Raw genomic sequence first — 21,060 nt, 5'->3', positions numbered from 1 at the left:
AGAACACTGACTTGTTGAGGCTGTTGTGGAGGCCTAACCTGTAGAACACTGACTTGTTGAGGCTGTTGGGGAGGCCTAACCTGTAGAACACTGACTTGTTGAGGCTGTTGTGGAGGCCTAACCTGTAGAACACTGACTTGTTTAGGCTGTTGGGGAGGCCTAACCTGTAGAACACTGACTTGTTGAGGCTGTTGGGGAGGCCTCCCTGTAGAACACTGACTTGTTGAGGCTGTTGGGGAGGCCTAACCTGTAGAACACTGACTTGTTTAGGCTGTTGGGGAGGCCTAACCTGTAGAACACTGACTTGTTGAGGCTGTTGGGGAGGCCTAACCTGTAGAACACTGACTTGTTGAGGCTGTTGTGGAGGCCTAACCTGTAGAACACTGACTTGTTTAGGCTGTTGGGGAGGCCTAACCTGTAGAACACTGACTTGTTGAGGCTGTTGGGGAGGCCTAACCTGTAGAACACTGACTTGTTTAGGCTGTTGGGGAGGCCTAACCTGTAGAACACTGACTTGTTGAGGCTGTTGTGGAGGCCTAACCTGTAGAACACTGACTTGTTGAGGCTGTTGTGGAGGCCTCCCTGTAGAACACTGACTTGTTGAGGCTGTTGTGGAGGCCTAACCTGTAGAACACTGACTTGTTGAGGCTGTTGTGGAGGCCTAACCTGTAGAACACTGACTTGTTGAGGCTGTTGTGGAGGCCTAACCTGCAGAACACTGACTTGTTGAGGCTGTTGTGGAGGCCTAACCTGTAGAACACTGACTTGTTTAGGCTGTTGTGGAGGCCTCCCTGTAGATGAGACAACTATAGAACATTGAGCCACTATGTTGTTGTGTAGTATGTTTGTTTTGGCTTTGTGCCATGCCTCCATTAGCTACACTGTTTTGTTCTTCTATCCTCATGGGGACCTAACATGTATTTCCATTTCAAATCATATTTTCTCTAACCAATAAACTTAACCCTAACCCTAAACCTAAACTGTAACCAAAAAACTAAACCTAACCACTAAACCCTTACCCTAATTCTAACCCCAATTGTAACCCTAAACCTAACCCCTAAGCTTAAAATAACCTTTGTACTCAAGGGTACGTGGGAAATGTCCCCACAAGGGAGACTTTTCCTTGTTTTACTATCCTTGTAGGGACGTTTGGGAATTTTAGGTCCCCATAAGGATAGTAGAACCAACACACACACTTCTCCTATTGTTAGCTAGTAGAGACATACTAATCCCCCTACCTCACAGTTGGCCAAAAATAATGTTGACACCAGCAGAACTGGTAAGCACTCTCATAGTGAGCATTTTATCGCTTTCTGAAATAAATTAACAACTAAAGTTGCACATTTTGGGGAATATCCAGAGGTGGAAACTTTCCGTGGGAATTAACGGAAATATGTACAAATTAATATTAACACCATTTAAATGTAGATGTTTTATGCATTGGATAGATTTACCATATCATATGGAGACAGAAACATAAACCTTTTACCTTATCATAAGTAGACATAATTGCAAATGATTAAATCCTTCCAATAAAAAAAATATTATTTAGTTACGAAATTAACTTTAATTAAATGAGTTGACTCTTCATATGGGATGATTTCACTGAACAACAAAAGAAAGGGAACATTGAATGATCCTCAATGATCCATCGCATCTCCCAAAAATGTTTTCAACATACATCTGTAAAATTATAGTCTAGAAACTAAAGCTTTGGTTGTCTTCCTCTCAGGCTTCCATGTCTTCTCCCTGGACCTCCTCAATATCCACCTCTTGAACATCAGACTGAGGCCTCATCGTCACTGCCACTTTCCAACCTTGTTGAGGATGTCTCGTTGACAGGCTCAAAAAGCCTCAGATGGCCACCAATTCTTCAACCCTTGTATTGGTCAGCGTGTTGAGGGCTTTAGTGTGTGTGTTCCCAAACAAGGACCAGTTGCGCTCTGAGGAAGCTGATGTTGGTAGGATTTGGAGGATGATGGAGGCAACAGGGGAAAGAGCCTCTGATCCACAATGTCCCTTCCATCCATGGCACGACTGCCATATTGCATCTCCATCCCAAAGCTCTTGCTTGGAAGTGTACTTCGCCAGACTGCCAAGAACCTTGTCCTCATCCTGGCCAAGGTGGCGAGACACGGTAGTGATGACACCATAGGCCTTGTTGATCTCTGCACCAGACAGGATGATCTTGCCAGCATACTTGGGGTCCAGTTTTTTTCACGCTTTTTAATGTATTTCAGAACTGCAGTTTCTTCCGCTTGGAGCAACAGTGAAGTGGGCAGGGAAGTACGGATTTCTTACATCTGCAAGCAGATTCTGAACATCAGACAGGATGGCCTCTCTCAATCCGTAAAATGGCTATTTCTATAGGTTTTTTCAGGCTGCTTACCACTCTCTCCGAAAATACATCATCCAGGAGAATCCTCTTGATGGGGCTGTCCACATTGGCAGACTGTGATATGGCCATTTCTTGGAGAGACTCCTTCCCCTCCAAGAGACTGTCAAACATGACAACACCACCCCAGCGGGTGTTGCTGGGCAGCTTCAATGTGGTGCTTTTATTCTTCTCACTTTGCTTGGTGAGGTAGATTGCTGCTATAACTTGATGACCCTTCACATACCTAACCATTTCCTTGGCTCTCTTGTAGAGTGTATCCATTGTTTTCAGTGCCATGATGTCCTTGAGGAGCAGATTAAAAGCATGAGCAGCACAGCCAATGGGTGTGATGTGAGGGTAGGACGCCTCCACTTTAGACCAAGCAGCCTTCATGTTTGCAGCATTGTCTGTCACCAGTGAAAATACCTTCTGTGGTCATTGATGACTGCCTTCAGCTCATCTGCAATATAGAGACCGGTGTGGCTGTGCTCTCATAGAATACTGGTTGAGGGGTGGAGATTATGTAGTTAATTATTCCTTGCCCACGAAAATTCGACCACCCAGCAGAGATGATTGCAATACAGTCTGCTTTCTCTATGATTTGCTTGAGCTTCACTTGAACTCTGTTGCATCCAGAAAATGAGTAGGTAAAGCATGTCTGGTTGGAGGGGTGTGTATGCTGGGCGAAGAACATTCAGAAATCTCTTCCAATACACATTGTCTATGAGCATCAGAGGTGAACCAGTTGCATACACAGCTCGAGCAAGACATTAATCAGCATTTATCTGACTACGTTCATCCATTGAGTAAAAAAAAAACTTCTGATTCCAGGAGGACCATGAGCTGTTGCTATTGATAAGGTGTCTGATTCATAATTTTGACCTCGCATAGAGATTAGAGGTCGACCGATTAATCAGAATGGCCGATTTCAAGTTTTCATAACAATCGGAAATCGGTATTGTTGGACACCGATTTTGCCGATTTAATTTTTTTTAACATTTATTTTATCTTTCTTTAACTAGGCAAGTCAGTTAAGAACACATTCTTATTTTCAATGACGGCCTAGGATGTTGGGTTAACTGCCTCGTTCAGGGGCCGAACGACAGATTTTCACCTTGTCGGCTCGGCGGATCCAATCTTGCAACCTTACAGTTAACTAGTCCAACGCAATAACGACCTGCCTCTCTCTCTTTGCACTCCACAAGGAGACTGACTGCCTGTTACGCGAATGCAGTAAGCCAAGGTAAGTTGCTAGCTAGCATTAAACTTATCTTATAAAAAACAATCAATCAATCATAATCACTAGTTAACTACACATGGTTGATGATATTACTAGATATTATCTAGCGTGTCCTGCGTTGCGTATAATCTGACTGAGCATAAAAGCATACAAATATCTAAGTATCTGACTGAGCGGTGGTAGGCAGAAGCAGGCGCGTAAACATTCATTCAAACAGCACTTTCGTGCGTTTTGCCAGCAGCTCTTCGTTGTGCGTCAAGCATTGCGCTGTTTATGACTTCAAGCCTATCAACTCCCGAGATGAGGCTGGTGTAACCGAAGTGAAATGTCACTCACTCTGAGCCTTGGGGTGGTTGTTTCCCTTGCTCTGGGTAACGCTGCTTCGAGGGTGGCTGTTTTAGTTGTGTTCCTGGTTCGAGCCCAGGGAGGAGCAAGGAGAGGGATGGAAGCTATACTGTTACACACACTGGCAATACTAAAGTGCCCATAAGAACATCCAATAGTCAAAGGTTAATGAAATACAAATGGTATAGAGGGAAATAGTCCTATAATTCCTCTAATAACTACAACCTAAAACTTCTTACCTGGGAATATTGAGGACTCATGTTAATAGGAACCACCAGCTTTCATATGTTCTCATGTTCTGAGCAAGGAACTTAAACGTTAGCTTTCTTACATTGCACATATTGCACTTTTACTTTCTTCTCCAACACTTTGTTTTTGCATTATTTAAACCAAATGGAACATGTTTCATTATTTATTTGAGGCTAAATTGATTTTATTGATGTATTATATTATGTTCAAATAAGTGTTCATTCAGTATTGTTGTAATTGTCATTATTACAAATACTTCTTTTTTTTAAATCGACAATTAATCGGTATTGGCTTTTTTGTTTTTGGTCCTCCAATAATCGGTATTGGCATCGGTGTTGAAAAATCATAATCAGTCAGATAGAGATAGAGGGACTTTTGTCAGAGGTTGCTTGTTGTGAGCGCTGAGGGAACTTTATGCACTTGGACAGATGATTCTGCATCTTTGTTGCATTCTTCACATATGACTTGGCACAGCATTTGCAAATGTACATAGCTTTTCCTTCAAAATTAGCTGCAGTGAAACGTCTACACACATCAGATAGTGACGGTGACATTTGCCTGTAAAGATTAGAAAAAAATGTGTAAAAGAAACCCAAATATAATTCCATGTACAGATAAATATTTAAGCAGTTAAACAACTGTAAGATAAAATGTTTAAAAATTAAACATGTATGGAAACAGGCTAAAACCCACATGGTGGCAAAAACTAACAAGCAGAAATTGTTAAGTTAAAAAATGATTTAAATACACTTTGCTGTAGGCTACTATTTACTAGTTAACTTCTTGGCGCACCCATCCCTTTAGCGGGATCATTTTCATAAACACCCGCTTAATTGCAACGCACCAAATTCAAATTAATTACTAAAAATATTTAATTTTCATGAAATCACCAGTGCAATATAGCAAAGCACAGCTTAGCTTGTTGTTAATCCACCTGGCGTGTCAGATTTCAGTACAGCTTTTCGGCGAAAGCATAACAAGCGTTTATGTAAGAACATCTCTCTCAGTAGACAAAATATTACAAACACTAGCAGCCAAGTAGATTGGTCACGAAAGTCAGAAAAGCAATAGATTAAATCGCTTACCTTTTTTTCACCTTTATTTAACCAGCTAGGCTAGTTGAGAACAAGTTCTCATTTACAATTGCGACCTGGCCAAGATAAAGCAAAGCAGTTCGACACATACAACGACACAGAGTTACACATGGAGTAGAACAAACATACAGTCAATAATACAGTAGAAACAAGTCTATATATGATGTGAGCACATGAGGTGAGATAAGGGAGGTCAAGGAAAAAAAGGCCATGGTGGCAAAGTAAATACAATATAGCAAGTAAAACACTGGAATGGTAGATTTGCAGTGGAAGAATGTGCAAAGAAGAAATTAAAATATTGGGGTGCAAAGGAGCAAAATAAAATAAATAAAATAAATACAGTAGGGAAAGAGGTAGTTGTTTGGGCTAAATTATAGGTGGGCTATGTACAGGTGCAGTAATCTGTGAGCTGCTCTGAAAGCTTGGTGCTTGGCACTGTGATAGACTGCATCCAATTTGTTGAGTAGGGTATTGGAGGCTATTTTGTAAATGACATCGCCAAAGTCGAGGATTGGTAGATGGTCAGTTTTACAAGGGTATGTTTGGCAGCATGAGTGAAGGATGCTTTGTTGCGAAATAGGAAGCCAATTCTAGATTTAACTTTGGATTGGAGATGTTTGATGTGGGTCTGGAAGGGGAGTTTACAGTCTAACCAGACACCTAGGTATTTGTAGTTGTCCACGTATTCTAAGTCAGAGCCGTCCAGAGTAGTGATGTTGGACAGGCGGGCAGGTGAAGGCAGCGATCGGTTGAAGAGCATGCATTTAGTTTTACTTGTATTTAAGAGCAATTGGAGGCCACGGAAGGAGAGTTGTATGGCATTGAAGCTTGCCTGGAGGGTTGTTAACACAGTGTCCAAAGGAGTGTCCAAACACAGTGTCCAATTGAACCCTGTGGCACCCTCATAGAGACTGCCAGAGGTCCGAACAGCAGACCCTCCGATTTGACACACTGAACTCTATCAGAGAAGTAGTTGGTGAACCAGGTTGAGGCAATCTTTTGAGAAACCAAGGCTGTCGAGTCTGCAGATGAGGATGTGGTGATTGACAGGGTCGAAAGCCTTGGCCAGATCAATGAATACGGCTGCACAGTAATGTTTCTTATCGATGGCGGTTAAGATATCGTTTAGGACATTGAGCGTGGCTGAGGTACACCCATGACCAGCTCTGAAATCAGATTGCATAGCAGAGAGGGTATGGTGAGATTCGAAATGGTCGGTAATCTGTTTGTTGACCTTTGACGATCTTCGGGTGTTTGCACTCGCGAGACTCCCAGTTACACAATAAATGTTCCTTTTGTTCCATAAAGATTATTTTCATATCCAAAATACCTCCATTTGTTTGGCGCGTTATGTTCAGAAATCCACAGGCTCGAGCGGTCACGGCATCACAAACGAAAATTCCAAATAGTATCCGTAATGTCCACAGAAACATGTCAAAGTTTTTACAATCAATCCTCAGGTTGTTTTTAAAATATATAATCGATAATATATCAACCGGGACTGTCGCTCTTTCAATAGGAGAGGGAGAGACAATGGCTGCCCCACTCTGTTGCGCAAGCAAAACTCCCAGCTATCCACTGACGCAATGTTATCTTTCTCGCTCATTTTTCAAAATAAAAGCCTGAAAATATGTCTAAAGACTGTTGACACCTTGAGGAAGCCATAGGAAAAGGAATCTGGTTGCTATCCCTTTAAATGTAGACAAGCCATCCAATGGAAACAGAGAGCTTTCAGGAAAAACAGCACTTCCTGGTTTGATTTTCCTCAGGTTTTCCCCTGCAATATCAGTTCTGTTATACTCACAGACAATATTTTGACAGTTTTGGAAACGTTAGAGTGTTTTCTATCCTATATGCATATTCTAGTTTCTGGGCCTGAGAAATAGGCAGTTTCAAATGGGTACGTTTTTTAGCCAAAAACTAAAATCCTGCCCCCTACACTCAAGAAGTTAATCAAAAAATCATGTATGTCATATAAAATATATTCACCCCACCCAGTATTGTAATCAAAACTTACCAGAAAGCATGTAGTCATTGGCTCAGACAGTGTAGTAGTGTGGGCTCAATAGCATCTCATTAGTGTGCAAGGTCTTTAGAATCCGCTGTGCTGTCGTGGCCAAAAGTTTTGAGAATGACACAAATGTAAATTTTCACAACGTTTAATGCTTCAGTGTCGTAAGATATTTTTGCCAGATGCCACTATGGATTACTGACGTATAATTCATAAGTGGCTTTCAAAGGCTTTTATTGACAATTACATTAACTTCTTATGGCTGGGGGCAGTATTGAGTAGCTTGGATGAATAAGGTGCCCAGAGTAAACTACCTGCTACTCAGACCCAGTTGCTAATATATGCATATTATAAGTATATTTGGATAGAAAACACTCTGAAGTTTCTAAAACTGTTTGAATGATACCTGTGAGTATAACAGAACACAAATGGCAGGCAAAAACCTGAGAAAGAATCCAACCAGGAAGTGGGAAATCTGAGGTTTGTAGTTTTTCAAGTCAGTGCCTATCGAATATCAGTCAGGATGTGTCTATGAGGTCATATTGCACTTCCTATGGCTTCCACTAGATGTCAACAGTCTTTAGAACATTGTTTGATGCTTCTACTGTGAAGGAGGGGGAATGAGAGCTGAATGAGTCAGGGCTCTGCCAGAGTGGCATGAGCTGATCACGCGTGCTCACGTGAGAGTTAGCTTGCGTTCCATTGCATTTCTACAGACAAAGGAATTCTCCGGTTGGAACATTATTGAAGATTTATGTTAAAAACATCCTAAAGGTTGATTCTATACTTCGTTTGACATGTTTCTACGAACTGTAATATGACTTTTCTAACATAATCGTTTGGTGTGCTTTCATCGTGAAGCCTTTTTGAAATCGGACACTGTGGTGGGATTAACAACAAGTTTATCTTTAAAATTGTGTAAAATACTTCTACATTTGAGGAATTTTAATTGTGAGATTTCTGTTGTTTTGAATTTGGCGCCCTGCACTTTCATTGGCTGTTGTCATATCGATCCCGTTAGCGAAGCCATAAGAAGTTTAAGTTGATGCAAAGAGTCAATATTTGCAGTGTTGACCCTTCCTTTTCAAGACCCCTGCAATCCACCCTGGCATGCTGTCAATTAACTTCTGGGCCACATCCTGACTGATGGCAGCCCATTCTTGCATAATCAATGCTTGGAGTTTGTCAGAATTTGTGGGTTTTTGTTTGTCCACTCGCTCCTTGAGGATTGACCACAAGTTCTCAATGGGATTAAGGTCTGGGGAGTTTCCTGGCCATGGACCCAAAATATTGATGTTTTGTTCCCCGAGCCACTTAATTATCACTTTTGCCTTATGGCAAGGTGCTCCATCATGCTGGAACAGGCATTGTTCGTCACCAAACTGTTCCTGGATGGTTGGAAGAACTTTCTCTTGGAGGATGTGTTGGTACCATTCTTCATTCGTGGCTTGTTCTTAGGTAAAATTGTGAGTGAGCCCACTCCCTTGGCTGAGAAGCAACCCCATACATGAATGGTCTCAGGATGCCTTACTGTTGGCATGACACAGGACTGATGGTAGCGCTCACCTTGTCTTCCCCCGGACAAGCTTTTTTCCGGATGCCCCAAACAATCGGAAAGGGGATTCATCAGAGAAAAATACTTTATCCCGGTCCTCAGCAGTCCAATGCCTGTACCTTTTGCAGAATATCAGTCCGTCCCTGATGTTTTTCCTGGAGAGAAGTGGCGTCTTTGCTGCCATCCTCCAAAAGTCTTCGCCTCACTGTGCGTGCAGATGCACTCACACCTGCCTGCTGCCATTCCTGAGCAAGCTCTGTACTGTTGGTGCCCCGATCCCGCAGCTGAATCAACTTTAAGAGACGGTCCTGGTGCTTGCTGCACTTTCTTGGGCGCCCTGAAGCCTTCTTCACAACAATTGAACCGCTCTCCTTGAAGTTCTTGATGATCCGATACATGGTTGATTTAGGTGCAGTCTTACTGGCAGCAATATCCTTGCCTGTGAAGCCCTTTCTGTGCAAAGCAATGGTGACGGCACATGTTTCCTTGCAGGTAACCATGATTGACAGAGGAAGAACAATGATTCCAAGCACCACCCTCCTTTTGAAGCTTCCAGTCTGTTATTCAAACTCAATCAGCATGACAGAGTGATCTCCAGCCTTGTCCTCGTCAACACTCACACCTGTGTTAACGAGAGAATCACTGACAAGATGTTAGCTGGTCCTTTTGTGGCAGGGCTGAAATGCAGTGGAAATGTTTTTGGGGGATTCAGTTCATTTGCATGGCAAAGAGGGACTTTGCAATTAATTTAAATTCATCTGATCACTCTTCATAACATTCTGGAGGATGTGCAAATTGCCATCATACAAACTGAGGCAGCAGACTTTATGAAAATGTATATTTGTGTCATTCTCAAAACTTTTGGCCACGACTGTACATGTGACGTAAGAATACACTGTGCATGCAGACGATTGCAATTCCATTGAATTGGGGATAGTTTAACCAAATATGCCACAATACCTAGAATTAATTGCCTTATGTGTATCCCAAAAAAAAGGTTCACTGTTATAAGCTAACTTTTTTGATGAATTTAAGCAAAATTCCCCAAATTCCAGGGCTTAACTTCCCATTACAATTTCCGGAAGAATTCTTGAAAATTACTGGAAAGTTTCCGACCCTGTGCGACCCTATTAACAACTATAACACCATATACATAATTGCAATTGCCAAAACTTTCAAATGCAATAATATCTCAGAGAAGCTCAGAGGAGAAGCACGGCTCCTGCTAAAGCATCACCTCTATCTACGTCCTCTCCCTAGCGCTTTATCAGCTCTGGTTAATAAAGTAGATTCAAAATGGACTTTTCTGGTGCTTCTTTCGCTCTGATCAGGTCTGGATCCGATCAGGTCTATACAGAACGGGACTAGTTGTCCTCTGGTCCGTTTGAGACGGGTCTCTATACTATGCATATCGGGTCCGGATGGGAAAAGGCCGTGGTCCATTTCAGAACGTGAATGCCTCTACTTTCCATGCTTACTAAATGTTTTCACTTTTGGTGACTTGACATACATTGCAAACTCTATGAATATGAACATAACGCATTATGCATTACCTTTATTTGAGGGTGATTCTTATGATATTGCCAGCAGTAAGAGTTTAGTTCAATTTCAATTTACTGCCCTAAACTTGCCAGGCCCTAGACCGCGCCAAAAACAACTAATCAGAGTTTAACAGGTTAAATCTTAACCATCAGTAACTCTCTCACACTCATGTAAAAACAAACACAAACACACATGCATACATACTACTTAAGCATGGACGCACCCACCAACACACACCTTCCCACAATCTTTCCCACAAGGACTTTAATGACCCTTAGGAAATAATTAAGCCATATATTCACACAGTTGGCTCTGGGAGTAATCCCAACAAGATGTAGAAAAGTCTCAGATCGGTTAAACACTTTACATCAGCTACTGTGTCAGTTGTCCGTGTACTGTTCAATTGTATATTTTATAGGCCTAACAGAAAAAAATGTAATTTATATGGAAAGAATAGTTACAGGTAATAAAAAGAAAATATGAGATACCTTTACTGTAATCCACATATTTGGTCTTACATGATTAGGCCTATAACCACTTGTAAAATGCTTTAACTTTACTGCACACACGTGGCCAGAAACTTCTGAAGGCATAGGCCTACCTGAGCTGACAGGTAGCCTAGTGGTTAAGAGTGTCTGGCCAGTGAATGAAAGGTTGCCAGTTTGAATCCCTGAGCTGACTAGGTAAAAAAAAAAAATCTGACTATGTGCCCTTGAGCAAAGGCACTTAACATGAATTGCTCCTGTAAGTCACTCTGGATAAGAGCATCTGTTAAATTACTCAAATGTGAATGTACATAAGTAAGAAGAAAAATAGAAGGAGATAATTAAATGGACTGAACCATATTGGAATGCTATGATGATGTCAGTCTCAATGGTTGTCATTGTAAATAAGAATTTGTTCCCAAACTGACTTGCCTTGTTAAATAAAATAAAGTGTGCCTTGGCTGTGCAGGAATCCTCAGGCCACATCTTCAGAAACACAGAGAAGTATTTCTACACAGGCCTAAAGTTACTCCTTTTTCATTTGGGGATTTATACTGGGAAAGTATTTGAGAAAGCTGTATATGATTTCATTCCAGTGGTGGTCGGTGCCATTTAAGATGAGGTAGGACAATATACACTGCTCAAAAAAATAAAGGGAGCACTTAAACAACACAATGTAAATCCAAGTCAATCACACTTCTGTGAAATCAAACTGTCCACTGAGGAAGCAACACCGATTGACAATAAATGTCACATGCTGTTGTGCAAATGGAATAGACAACAGATGGAAATTATAGGCAATTAGCAAGACACCCCCAATAAAGGAGTGGTTCTGCAGGTGGTGACCACAGACCACTTCTCAGTTCCTATGCTTCCTGGATGATGTTTTGGTCACTTTTGAATGCTGGCGGTGCTTTCACTCTAGTGGTAGCATGAGACGGAGTCTACAACCCACACAAGTGGCTCAGGTAGTGCAGCTCATCCAGGATGACACATCAATGCAAGCTGTGGCAAGAAGCTTTGCTGTGTCTGTCAGCGTAGTGTCCAGAGCATGAAGGTGCTACCAGGAGACAGGCCAGTACATCAGGAGACGTGGAGGAGGCCGTAGGAGGGCAACAACCCAGCAGCAGGACCGCTACCTCCGCCTTTGTGCAAGGAGGAGCAGGAGGAGTACTGCCAGAGCCCTGCAAAATGACCTCCAGCAGGCCACAAATGTGCATGTGTCTGCTCAAATGGTCAGAAACAGACTCCATGAGGGTGGTATGAGGGCCCGACGTCCACAGGGGGGTTGTGCTTACAGCCCAACACCATGCAGGACGTTTGGCATATGCCAGAGAACACCAAGATTGGCAAATTCGTCACTGGCGCCCTGTGCTCTTCACAGATGAAAGCAGGTTCACACTGAGCACATGACAGACGTGACAGAGTCTGGAGACGCCATGGAGGACGTTCTGCTGCCTGCAACATCCTCCAGCATGACCGGTTTGGCGGTGGGTCAGTCATGGTGTGGGGTGGCATTTCTTTGGGGGACCGCACAGCCCTCCATGTGTTCGCCAGAGGTAGCCTGACTGCCATTAGGTACCGAGATGAGATCCTCAGACCCCTTGTGAGACCATATGCTGGTGCGGTTGGCCCTGGGTTCCTCCTAATGCAAGACAATGCTAGCCCTCATGTGGCTGGAGTGTGTCAGCAGTTCCTGCAAGAGGAAGGCATTGATGCTATGGACTGGCCCGCCCGTTCCCCAGACCTGAATCCAATTGAGCACATCTGGGACATCATGTCTCGCTCCATCCACCAACGCCACGTTGCACCACAGGCTGTCCAGGAGTTGGCGGATGCTTTAGTCCAGGTCTGGGAGGAGATCCCTCAGGAGACCATCCGCCACCTCATCAGGAGCATGCCCAGGCATTGTAGGGAGGTCATACAGGCACGTGGAGGCCACACACACTACTGAGCCTAATTTGGACTTGTTTTAAGGACATTACATCAAAGTTGGATCAGCCTGTAGTGTGGTTTTCCACTTTAATTTTGAGTGTGACTCCATTGATCATTTTTGTGTGATTTTGTTGTCAGCACATTCAACTATGTAAAGAAAAAAGTATTTAATAAGAATATTTCATTCATTCAGGATGTGTTATTTTAGTGTTCCCTTTATTTTTTTGAGCAGTGTATTTTTTTACAAGTGTAACAGTATAGACTTTACATCCGTCCCCTCGTCCCGACCTGGGCGCGAACCAGGAACGCTCTGCACATGTCAACAGTCACCCTCGAAGCATCGTTACACAAAAGCCGCGGCCCTTGCAGAGCAAGGGGAACCACTACTTCTAGGTCTCAGAGCAAGTGACGTCACCGATTGAAATGCCACTAGCACGCACCACCGCTAACTAGCTAGTCATTTCACATCGGCTACACTCACCCCCCTTTTGACCTCCTCCTCTTTCCGCAGTAACCAGTGATCCGGGTCAACAGCATCAATGTAACATTGTAGACTTTACGTCCGTCCCCTCGCCCCGACCTGGGCGCGAACCAGGGACGCTCTGCACACGTTAACAGTCACCCTCGAAGCATCGTTACCCATCGCTCCACAAAAGCCACGGCCCTTGAAGAGCAAGGGGAACCACTACTTCAAGATCTCAGAGCAAGTGACATCACCGATTGAAACGCCACTAGCACGCACCACCGCTAACTAGCTAGTCATTTCACACCGGCTACATAAGCATGGACTTATTTCTATTACAGCATATTGGATGACTGCCATTCATATTCCACTCACCCAGCTTAATGTAACATCGATAGGTTTAGGCAACTACATGATACTCAAATTTTCCCTATACCCATCATGAGGTTGCTAGAACCTAGCCGATGAATGAACGTTTAAAATGTAGGTGCACAGATCAAGAGTTGGAATGATTACAACCTTGATCAAACACAAACACAGTTCACTTTCATATCAGCCACATACAAACAGCATGATCCCTTTGATCTTTGTATAATTAATTATCGCATTTACGCGCTCACCTCCTCTCACCCTTTCCCTTCACTTGTGGACTTCAGTGCACAACACATCAGCTGTCTGTGACCAGGCGAAAAAAAACATTCCAAGCCAAACCTTCAAATCATAACCGCTAACAGCTACATCATTGTCACCATATTAACGTCATTGTCAACATAACTACTAGAACTAACACGTTGGTAAACCTGCTACAATCATGCAGTACAGTGTACAGTCAGCAGCAAGCAGTTCAGTAGTTACACAAGTGGGCCTGGCGCAATAAACTACTAAACTCAAAAGCTTACATTGACTTGGAAGAGTTCCAGAATTGGATAGCTATAGCCAGCTAGCTAACATAGCATCCCTCTCTGTTTGAGCTGGGTGTTTGAGTAGGCTAAAGTAGCTAGCTGCATTCGCTAGCTAAGTAAGTGAAAGTGATAGTATTTTTTTCAAAAAAATATATAAATACTACAAAATCTCTCGCTTGCTTCTTCTCCATTTTTGAAGAAATTAATTTGTTCAAAACTGTTTAACTATTGTCTTTCTCTTTTTTTGAGTCAACTCCTCACCACATTTTATACACTGCATTGCTAGTTAGCTGTAGCTTGCACTTTCAGTACTAGATTAATTCTCTGATCCTTTGATTGGGTGGACAACATGTCAGTTCATGCTGCAAGAGCTCTGATAGGTTGGAGGACATCCTCTGGAAGCTGTCATAATTACTGTGTAAGTCTATGGAAGGGGGTGAGAACCATGAGCCTCCTAGGTTTTGTATTGAAGTCAATGTACCCAGAGGAGGACGGAAACTGTCTGTCCTCCGGCTACACCATGGTGTTACCCTACAGAATGCTGTTGAGGCTACTGTAGACCTTCATTGCAAAACAGTGTGTTTTAATAAATTATTTGGTGATGTGAATATTTAGCATAGTTTTATCTAAAAATTATCACTTTTTGAACTTTTCACAATTTATTTGTATGAAATTCACTGAGGATGGTCCTCCCCTTCCTCCTCGGAGAAGCCTCCACTGTTTAACTCACAGGGACAACATAAGACACATGCAAGCGCACAAACTGTACACACACACACACTGTACACACACACACAGCTGTAACATTCCATCAAATCTAGGTTGTTTACATTGAACATACATTTTGTCTGGTTGCTTGACAAATCCTACACGTAGTGTAAAGAAAACGTATTTAGAATTAGAATGCATAAAATAACTACATTAATATTGTTATAAACCGACGTGAACCTGGTAATATCATTTTTTTAATTATTTAAGTATATATTATAGTAAGCAAATACTTATTATGGTCTTATTAATTATAAATGCATGTGACACATTCTCAATACTTTGTTGGAATCCTTCAAATGTTTGTGGAAAAAAAACGTAAAAGTAATAGCATAGATTACAACAAACCCAAAACCGTTGCACTACTTGAATTTCCTATAAAGGAAAACGTTTTCCTCAGCTATGCTATTAGTAATTCTTACTTAGTTGTGAAAACCTGCATTACAAAATATATGTTTCTTTTGTAACTAGGTTGTGCAATAAAGTGAAAAAAGTAGGAAAAGATGCAGAAGTGTGTTTTCATAATGAGAACTGTATCAGATTACAATAACATACCTCATGCCAGCAATCCCCCGCACGCCCCGCCCTCCTGTAAGCATCGCGTGAGTGCAGCAGACTCTCAAACTTGATTGTGATTAATGCAAGAGTACTTACTATTCCATGCCAGACATAAACTATACACGAAGAGAGATGCTTAAGGTGACCGGGATAAAGACAAACGGGAGGCACGAGAACTTCTGGTCAGGCACAAATTTACAGCTACACAACACATCAATACTGCACACATGCTCTTTACGAGCGGTGCATGCGTACAATGAGACTTTGTCCTCTGTGCAGAAAGAAACCCAGTTACCCCAGAAAGAAAGCAGGAAAAGCAAACTAGCAATAAATCAAAACCAATAACAATTTATGAAGAAAATAATCCAACAACACGAAGTGAATGATTGGTTTTAGATGCCTTACGTAAAGGATCAAAAAGGCTAGGCTTATGTATAGGCTAGGCTTATGTATAGCCAAGAATGCTCAACTCCATGATACGCGATGGAACTCGATATGCAGCACATTATCAAATCAAGCGCCATTCTGTATCCAGCTCATGCTAGACTTAAATCGAACTTCCCAAAACATTTATTGTCAGGTCAAACAGGTTTAAATTACATGCTTACGTTTTTTGAACGGGCTTCTTCCGCTTCTTGACAGCATAGACTCCAGTGTTACTCAACATGTTGACGCTTCTGCTGTATTAGTTGGTACAAAATGTTCAAAAACACGAACACAATAACATCCACTGTCTTCCTCAGAGACCGTTCTCAAATTAACAAGGGAAGTTAATATCCAGACATGCGTGAATCCCTTCAAATAGAGCGGTCTCTCCTTAACGCAGATCCCCCGCGACGTTAACTTGACAGACCCAAGCGGTCAAAGTCACTGGCAAAGTCGACCGTAATAGACGTGCGGCGTAAATCCAGAAGTGCTTGGGGGATGAAGCAAGTTTCGGAAAGTTCCCCCGATCAACAGAGTAAATAATATGTGCGTGATCACAGCAAATTTCCCTTCCTGTTCTTTTTGTTCATGCGAAGTCTCTCTAGAGACCCTCAAACAAACAACAAAATATTTATTCTAAAGGGGTAGATTTGACTGTATTACAACCCAACGCTCGGAACAGTTTCTGAACTGCTCTCTTGCAGCAGGTAAAATGTGCCTATCGTTCCTGGCATGGGGCGTTTTCAGGAAATCCGATAACCTTTGAGCTGTTTTTTTAACCCTAACAGTCCCGAGTCCCAGCGTTTCATACATCTGATTTTCATTTGTCTGCATCTCCAGCAGCCCTTGTAATTAGCCTCACAATTAAGTGTTTTACCATTTTATTTTCAGGACAACAAGTCGAACACCAAACTATTTGTCATAAACATTTGCATTCAAATGTCAATAAAAATATAAAAAATAAAAATAAACAACAAACAAATTATATGAATGCAAGTACAGAAATTGTTTGCTCAGTGGGGAACAAAACTAGTCAGTGACAACCTTGTGGAGTTTGGGGTTTGTGACAGCAACTACAGTATGTGAGTTTATTACAGTATTATAGACACTATGTAAATGTTTAAAAACATTTTTATTTTACCAGGTAAGTTGGTTTTGGTTGGTAAATGTTTTTCCTATGACCTTCTAACAACTATTTTGTAGCGTGTGAGCATCATAGAGCAAAACATGATAGCTTTTAGTAATTTGTAGCTCAAAGCATTCTGACACTAGACAATTTTGGTTTAAGACCTGGCCCGGGCCCCTTCGGGTCTGCCCTTATTTAACAAACGCCGCTGCTCTAGCTCAGCCCCTGTTAACCACACAGACTAATGGTCAGTACCATCAGATGCAAAAGAAACCCAGAAGTCTGTAGCTCAAACACACAATGTTTAATATACCTGTCCTCCAATGCTTGTCTTCTAAGCCATTTCAGTAGGAGTTACTGTATCCAGGAGTTGGTGTATCGAGGTGCTCCAGCAGCATAATCATGGGTGACATGTCTGGCTAGGGGGAACCACGGCTTAGCTAGTGCAGATGTTTTTGGTGGATCTGTGCCTGTATTTGTGAAATACAACTATTAATAGTTTAATAGTATAGTATAAACAGTAATAACATAATAATAGCAATAACAGTAATAATATACCTACTGAATCACAATACATTCATTTCTGACTAGTGGGGTATTGATGGTGGGCTGAGGTATGCAACAGGATCAGCATCAGGTTGGTGCAAGCCTGACGTACAGGCTGGAGAGTGAGAAAGATTGATAAAAAGTTCAACTTAGCCCATTCAAAATCCTAATGGATGTCTATATGTTGAGTAGAAAACCCTGTTACACTTCCTCATAGTGTGCCCGTAATTCGGACAGTGAACGCCATTCACCTCCTGCTCTATCAGTAAAAGTAGGCTACTATTGCCTTGCACAAACAAAAGACGACATTGCTCACAATCTCATAGCTACACTCGTGATCTACCACACAGGGTCATGATTGAGAGGTAATTGAGTGGGGCTCTACCTACATGTATAGAGTATCTTCCATGTCTGTCAATAGGAGAGGATACATTCTGCCCTAAGGACATGTAAATTGTTTCCCTAACAACTAAACCAATGGGGATGGGAGAGAAAAAAAATAGGGCAAGAATTTGTGGTTGTGCCAAACGCCACGACGTTCCAACAGTCACCTGCTTTTCAGGTCTGGCTTCTCTTTTACCAGTGCAAGCCCATTACCTGTTACCTGGATTCAAGCTCTCATTACAAAACATCACAGGGTGGTGGGAAACGACTGTATTAAACACAACCGTGAGAGTTGTAGACGAGTGAGTGTTTTTGTCAAATGGTATTTTTCCAACATTTAATCTTTTGTCAAACTCCTGTTGCCATAATGCTGCAGGCAGGCCGAGCATCTCTCTCTCTCTGCTCTGCACTGTGGCCAGCCAGCTTGCCTCACATTTCAGCAGAAGTCCAGTAGTAATGGAGATTTGACACATGCAGCAGATTAACAATTCAGACAGAGTTCTATTCAGACTGTGGGAGCTGAGCATCATGGTTGCTGTCCTCACCACAGAATTCCGACCATGGTGGTGGAAAGAGAACCAGCATGCAGCTGTTCCCATGGACTTAATTCATTATGCTCGTTTGCTTATGCGGCCACGCTACATTCCTGCGTGACAGCCACTGGTGCAGGGCAATCACCGCCGTAGCAAGATGTCTTTTTTAGACAGATTCGGTCTGAAGCGAAGCTACATGGCTGGCTGACTGAGTTTTTGTGGACTCGACTCCTGCTCTCCCACTCGGCTGCTGCTCTCCCACTCGACTGCTGCTCTCCCAATCCGCCGGTGCTCTCCCACTCTGCTGGTGCTCTCCCACTCAACTGCTGCTCTCCCACTCGGCTGCTGCTCTCCCACTCGGCTGCTGCTCTCTCACTCGGCTGCTGCTCTCCCACTCGGCTGCTGCTCTCCCACTCCACTGCTGCTCTCCCACTCGACTGCTGCTCTCCCACTCGACTGCTGCTCTCCCACTCGACTGCTGCTCTCCCACTCGACTACTGCTCTCCCACTCGGCTGCTGCTCTCCCACTCGACTGCTGCTCTCCCACTCGACTGCTGCTCTCCCACTCGACTGCTGCTCTCTCACTCGGCTGCTGCTCTCTCACTCGGCTGCTGCTCTCTCACTCGACTACTGCTCTCCCACTCGACTGCTGCTCTCTCACTCGGCTGCTGCTCTCTCACTCGGCTGCTGCTCTCTCACTCGACTACTGCTCTCTCACTCGACTACTGCTCTCCCACTCGACTGCTGCTCTCCCACTCGACTACTGCTCTCCCACTCGGCTGCTGCTCTCCCACTCGACTGCTGCTCTCCCACTCGACTGCTGCTCTCCCACTCGACTGCTGCTCTCCCACTCGGCTGCTGCTCTCTCACTCGACTACTGCTCTCTCACTCGACTGCTGCTCTCCCACTCGACTACTGCTCTCCCACTCGGCTGCTGCTCTCCCACTCGACTGCTGCTCTCCCACTCGACTGCTGCTCTCCCACTCGACTGCTGCTCTCCCACTCGGCTGCTGCTCTCTCACTCGACTACTGCTCTCTCACTCGACTGCTGCTCTCCCACTCGACTACTGCTCTCCCACTCGGCTGCTGCTCTCCCACTCGACTGCTGCTCTCCCAATCCGCCGGTGCTCTCCCACTCTGCTGGTGCTCTCCCACTCGACTGCTGCTCTCCCACTCTGCTGGTGCTCTCCCACTCTGCTGGTGCTCTCCCACTCAACTGCTGCTCTCCCACTCGACTGCTGCTCTCCCACTCTGCTGGTGCTCTCCCACTCTGCTGGTGCTCTCCCACTCAACTGCTGTTCTCCCACTCAACTGCTGCTCTCCCACTCGGCTGGTGCTCTCTCACTCGACTGCTGCTCTCCCACTCGACTACTGCTCTCCCACTCGGCTGCTGCTCTCCCACTCGACTGCTGCTCTCCCACTCGACTGCTGCTCTCCCACTCGGCTGCTGCTCTCTCACTCGGCTGCTGCTCTCCCACTCCACTGTTCTCTGTTACTGACAGTATGTTGGATATACAGTTCAGTACGTTTGATATACAGTTCAGTATGTTGGATGTTCAGTATGTTGGATGTTCAGTATGTTTGATATACAGTTCAGTATGTTGGATGTTCAGTATGTTTGATATACAGTTCAGTATGTTTGATATACAGTTCAGTATGTTGGATGTTCAGTATGTTTGATATACAGTTCAGTATGTTGGATATACAGTTCGGTATGTTGGATGTTCAGTATGTTGGATATACAGTTCAGTATGTTGGATATACAGTTCAGTATGGTGGATGTTCAGTATGTTTGATATACAGTTCAGTATGTTGGATGTTCAGTATGTTTGATATACAGTTCAGTATGTTGGATGTTCAGTATTTTTGATATACAGTTCAGTATGTTAGATGTTCAGTATGTTTGATATACAGTTCAGTATGTTGGATGTTCAGTATGTTTGATATACAGTTCAGTATGTTTGATGTTCAGTATGTTTGATATACAGTTCAGTATGTTTGATGTTCAGTATGTTTGATGTACAGTTCAGTATGTTTGATGTTCAGTATGTTTGATATACAGTTCAGTATGTTTGATGTTCAGTATGTTTGATGTTCAGTATGTTTGATGTACAGTTCATCAGACAGATATTATTTTCAATTTTTTATTTAACCAGTCAAATCAGTTAGGAACAAATTCGTATTTACAATGCTGGCCTACCCCGGCCAAACCCTAACCAGGACGACGTTGGGACAATTGTGCGCCACCCTATGGGACTCTCAATCACGGCTGGTTGTGATACAGCCTGGAATTGAACCAGGGTCTGTAGTAATGCAGATGTTAAGTGCTGTATCTTGTAGTCAACAATGGGATGCTACTTTATGAGGTTAATTTAAGTATGACTTGGAAGCTTGTTTTTTCACAGGGGCGCAGGCTTCAACCACATGCATCATATCCAGGGCTGATAAACTTGTTCTTCCAATTGCATACTGGTTTGAGTCTCATGAAGGCCTACAACTGGAATTGAATAGTAAAGGAAAT

At 43.2% G+C, this 21,060-nt stretch overlaps 1 protein-coding gene across 1 annotated transcript in view; it reads right to left on the bottom strand.

The window, feature by feature from the left end:
- LOC115130440 (aryl hydrocarbon receptor) overlaps positions 1-16,664 on the bottom strand; it is an 86,456-nt gene extending 69,792 nt beyond the window's left edge. Inside the window, exon 1 of the mRNA XM_029661594.2 lies at positions 16,133-16,664. Coding sequence (XP_029517454.2) covers positions 16,133-16,191 — 59 coding nt within the window. The 5' untranslated portion in view covers positions 16,192-16,664. The remainder of the gene's footprint in view (positions 1-16,132) is intronic.
- Between the last annotated feature and the right edge of the window lie 4,396 nt (positions 16,665-21,060).

The sequence above is a fragment of the Oncorhynchus nerka genome, linkage group LG1 (assembly GCF_034236695.1).
Source record: "Oncorhynchus nerka isolate Pitt River linkage group LG1, Oner_Uvic_2.0, whole genome shotgun sequence".
Classification (NCBI taxonomy): domain Eukaryota; kingdom Metazoa; phylum Chordata; class Actinopteri; order Salmoniformes; family Salmonidae; genus Oncorhynchus; species Oncorhynchus nerka.
This window is presented reverse-complemented; position numbering and strand designations above follow the sequence as displayed.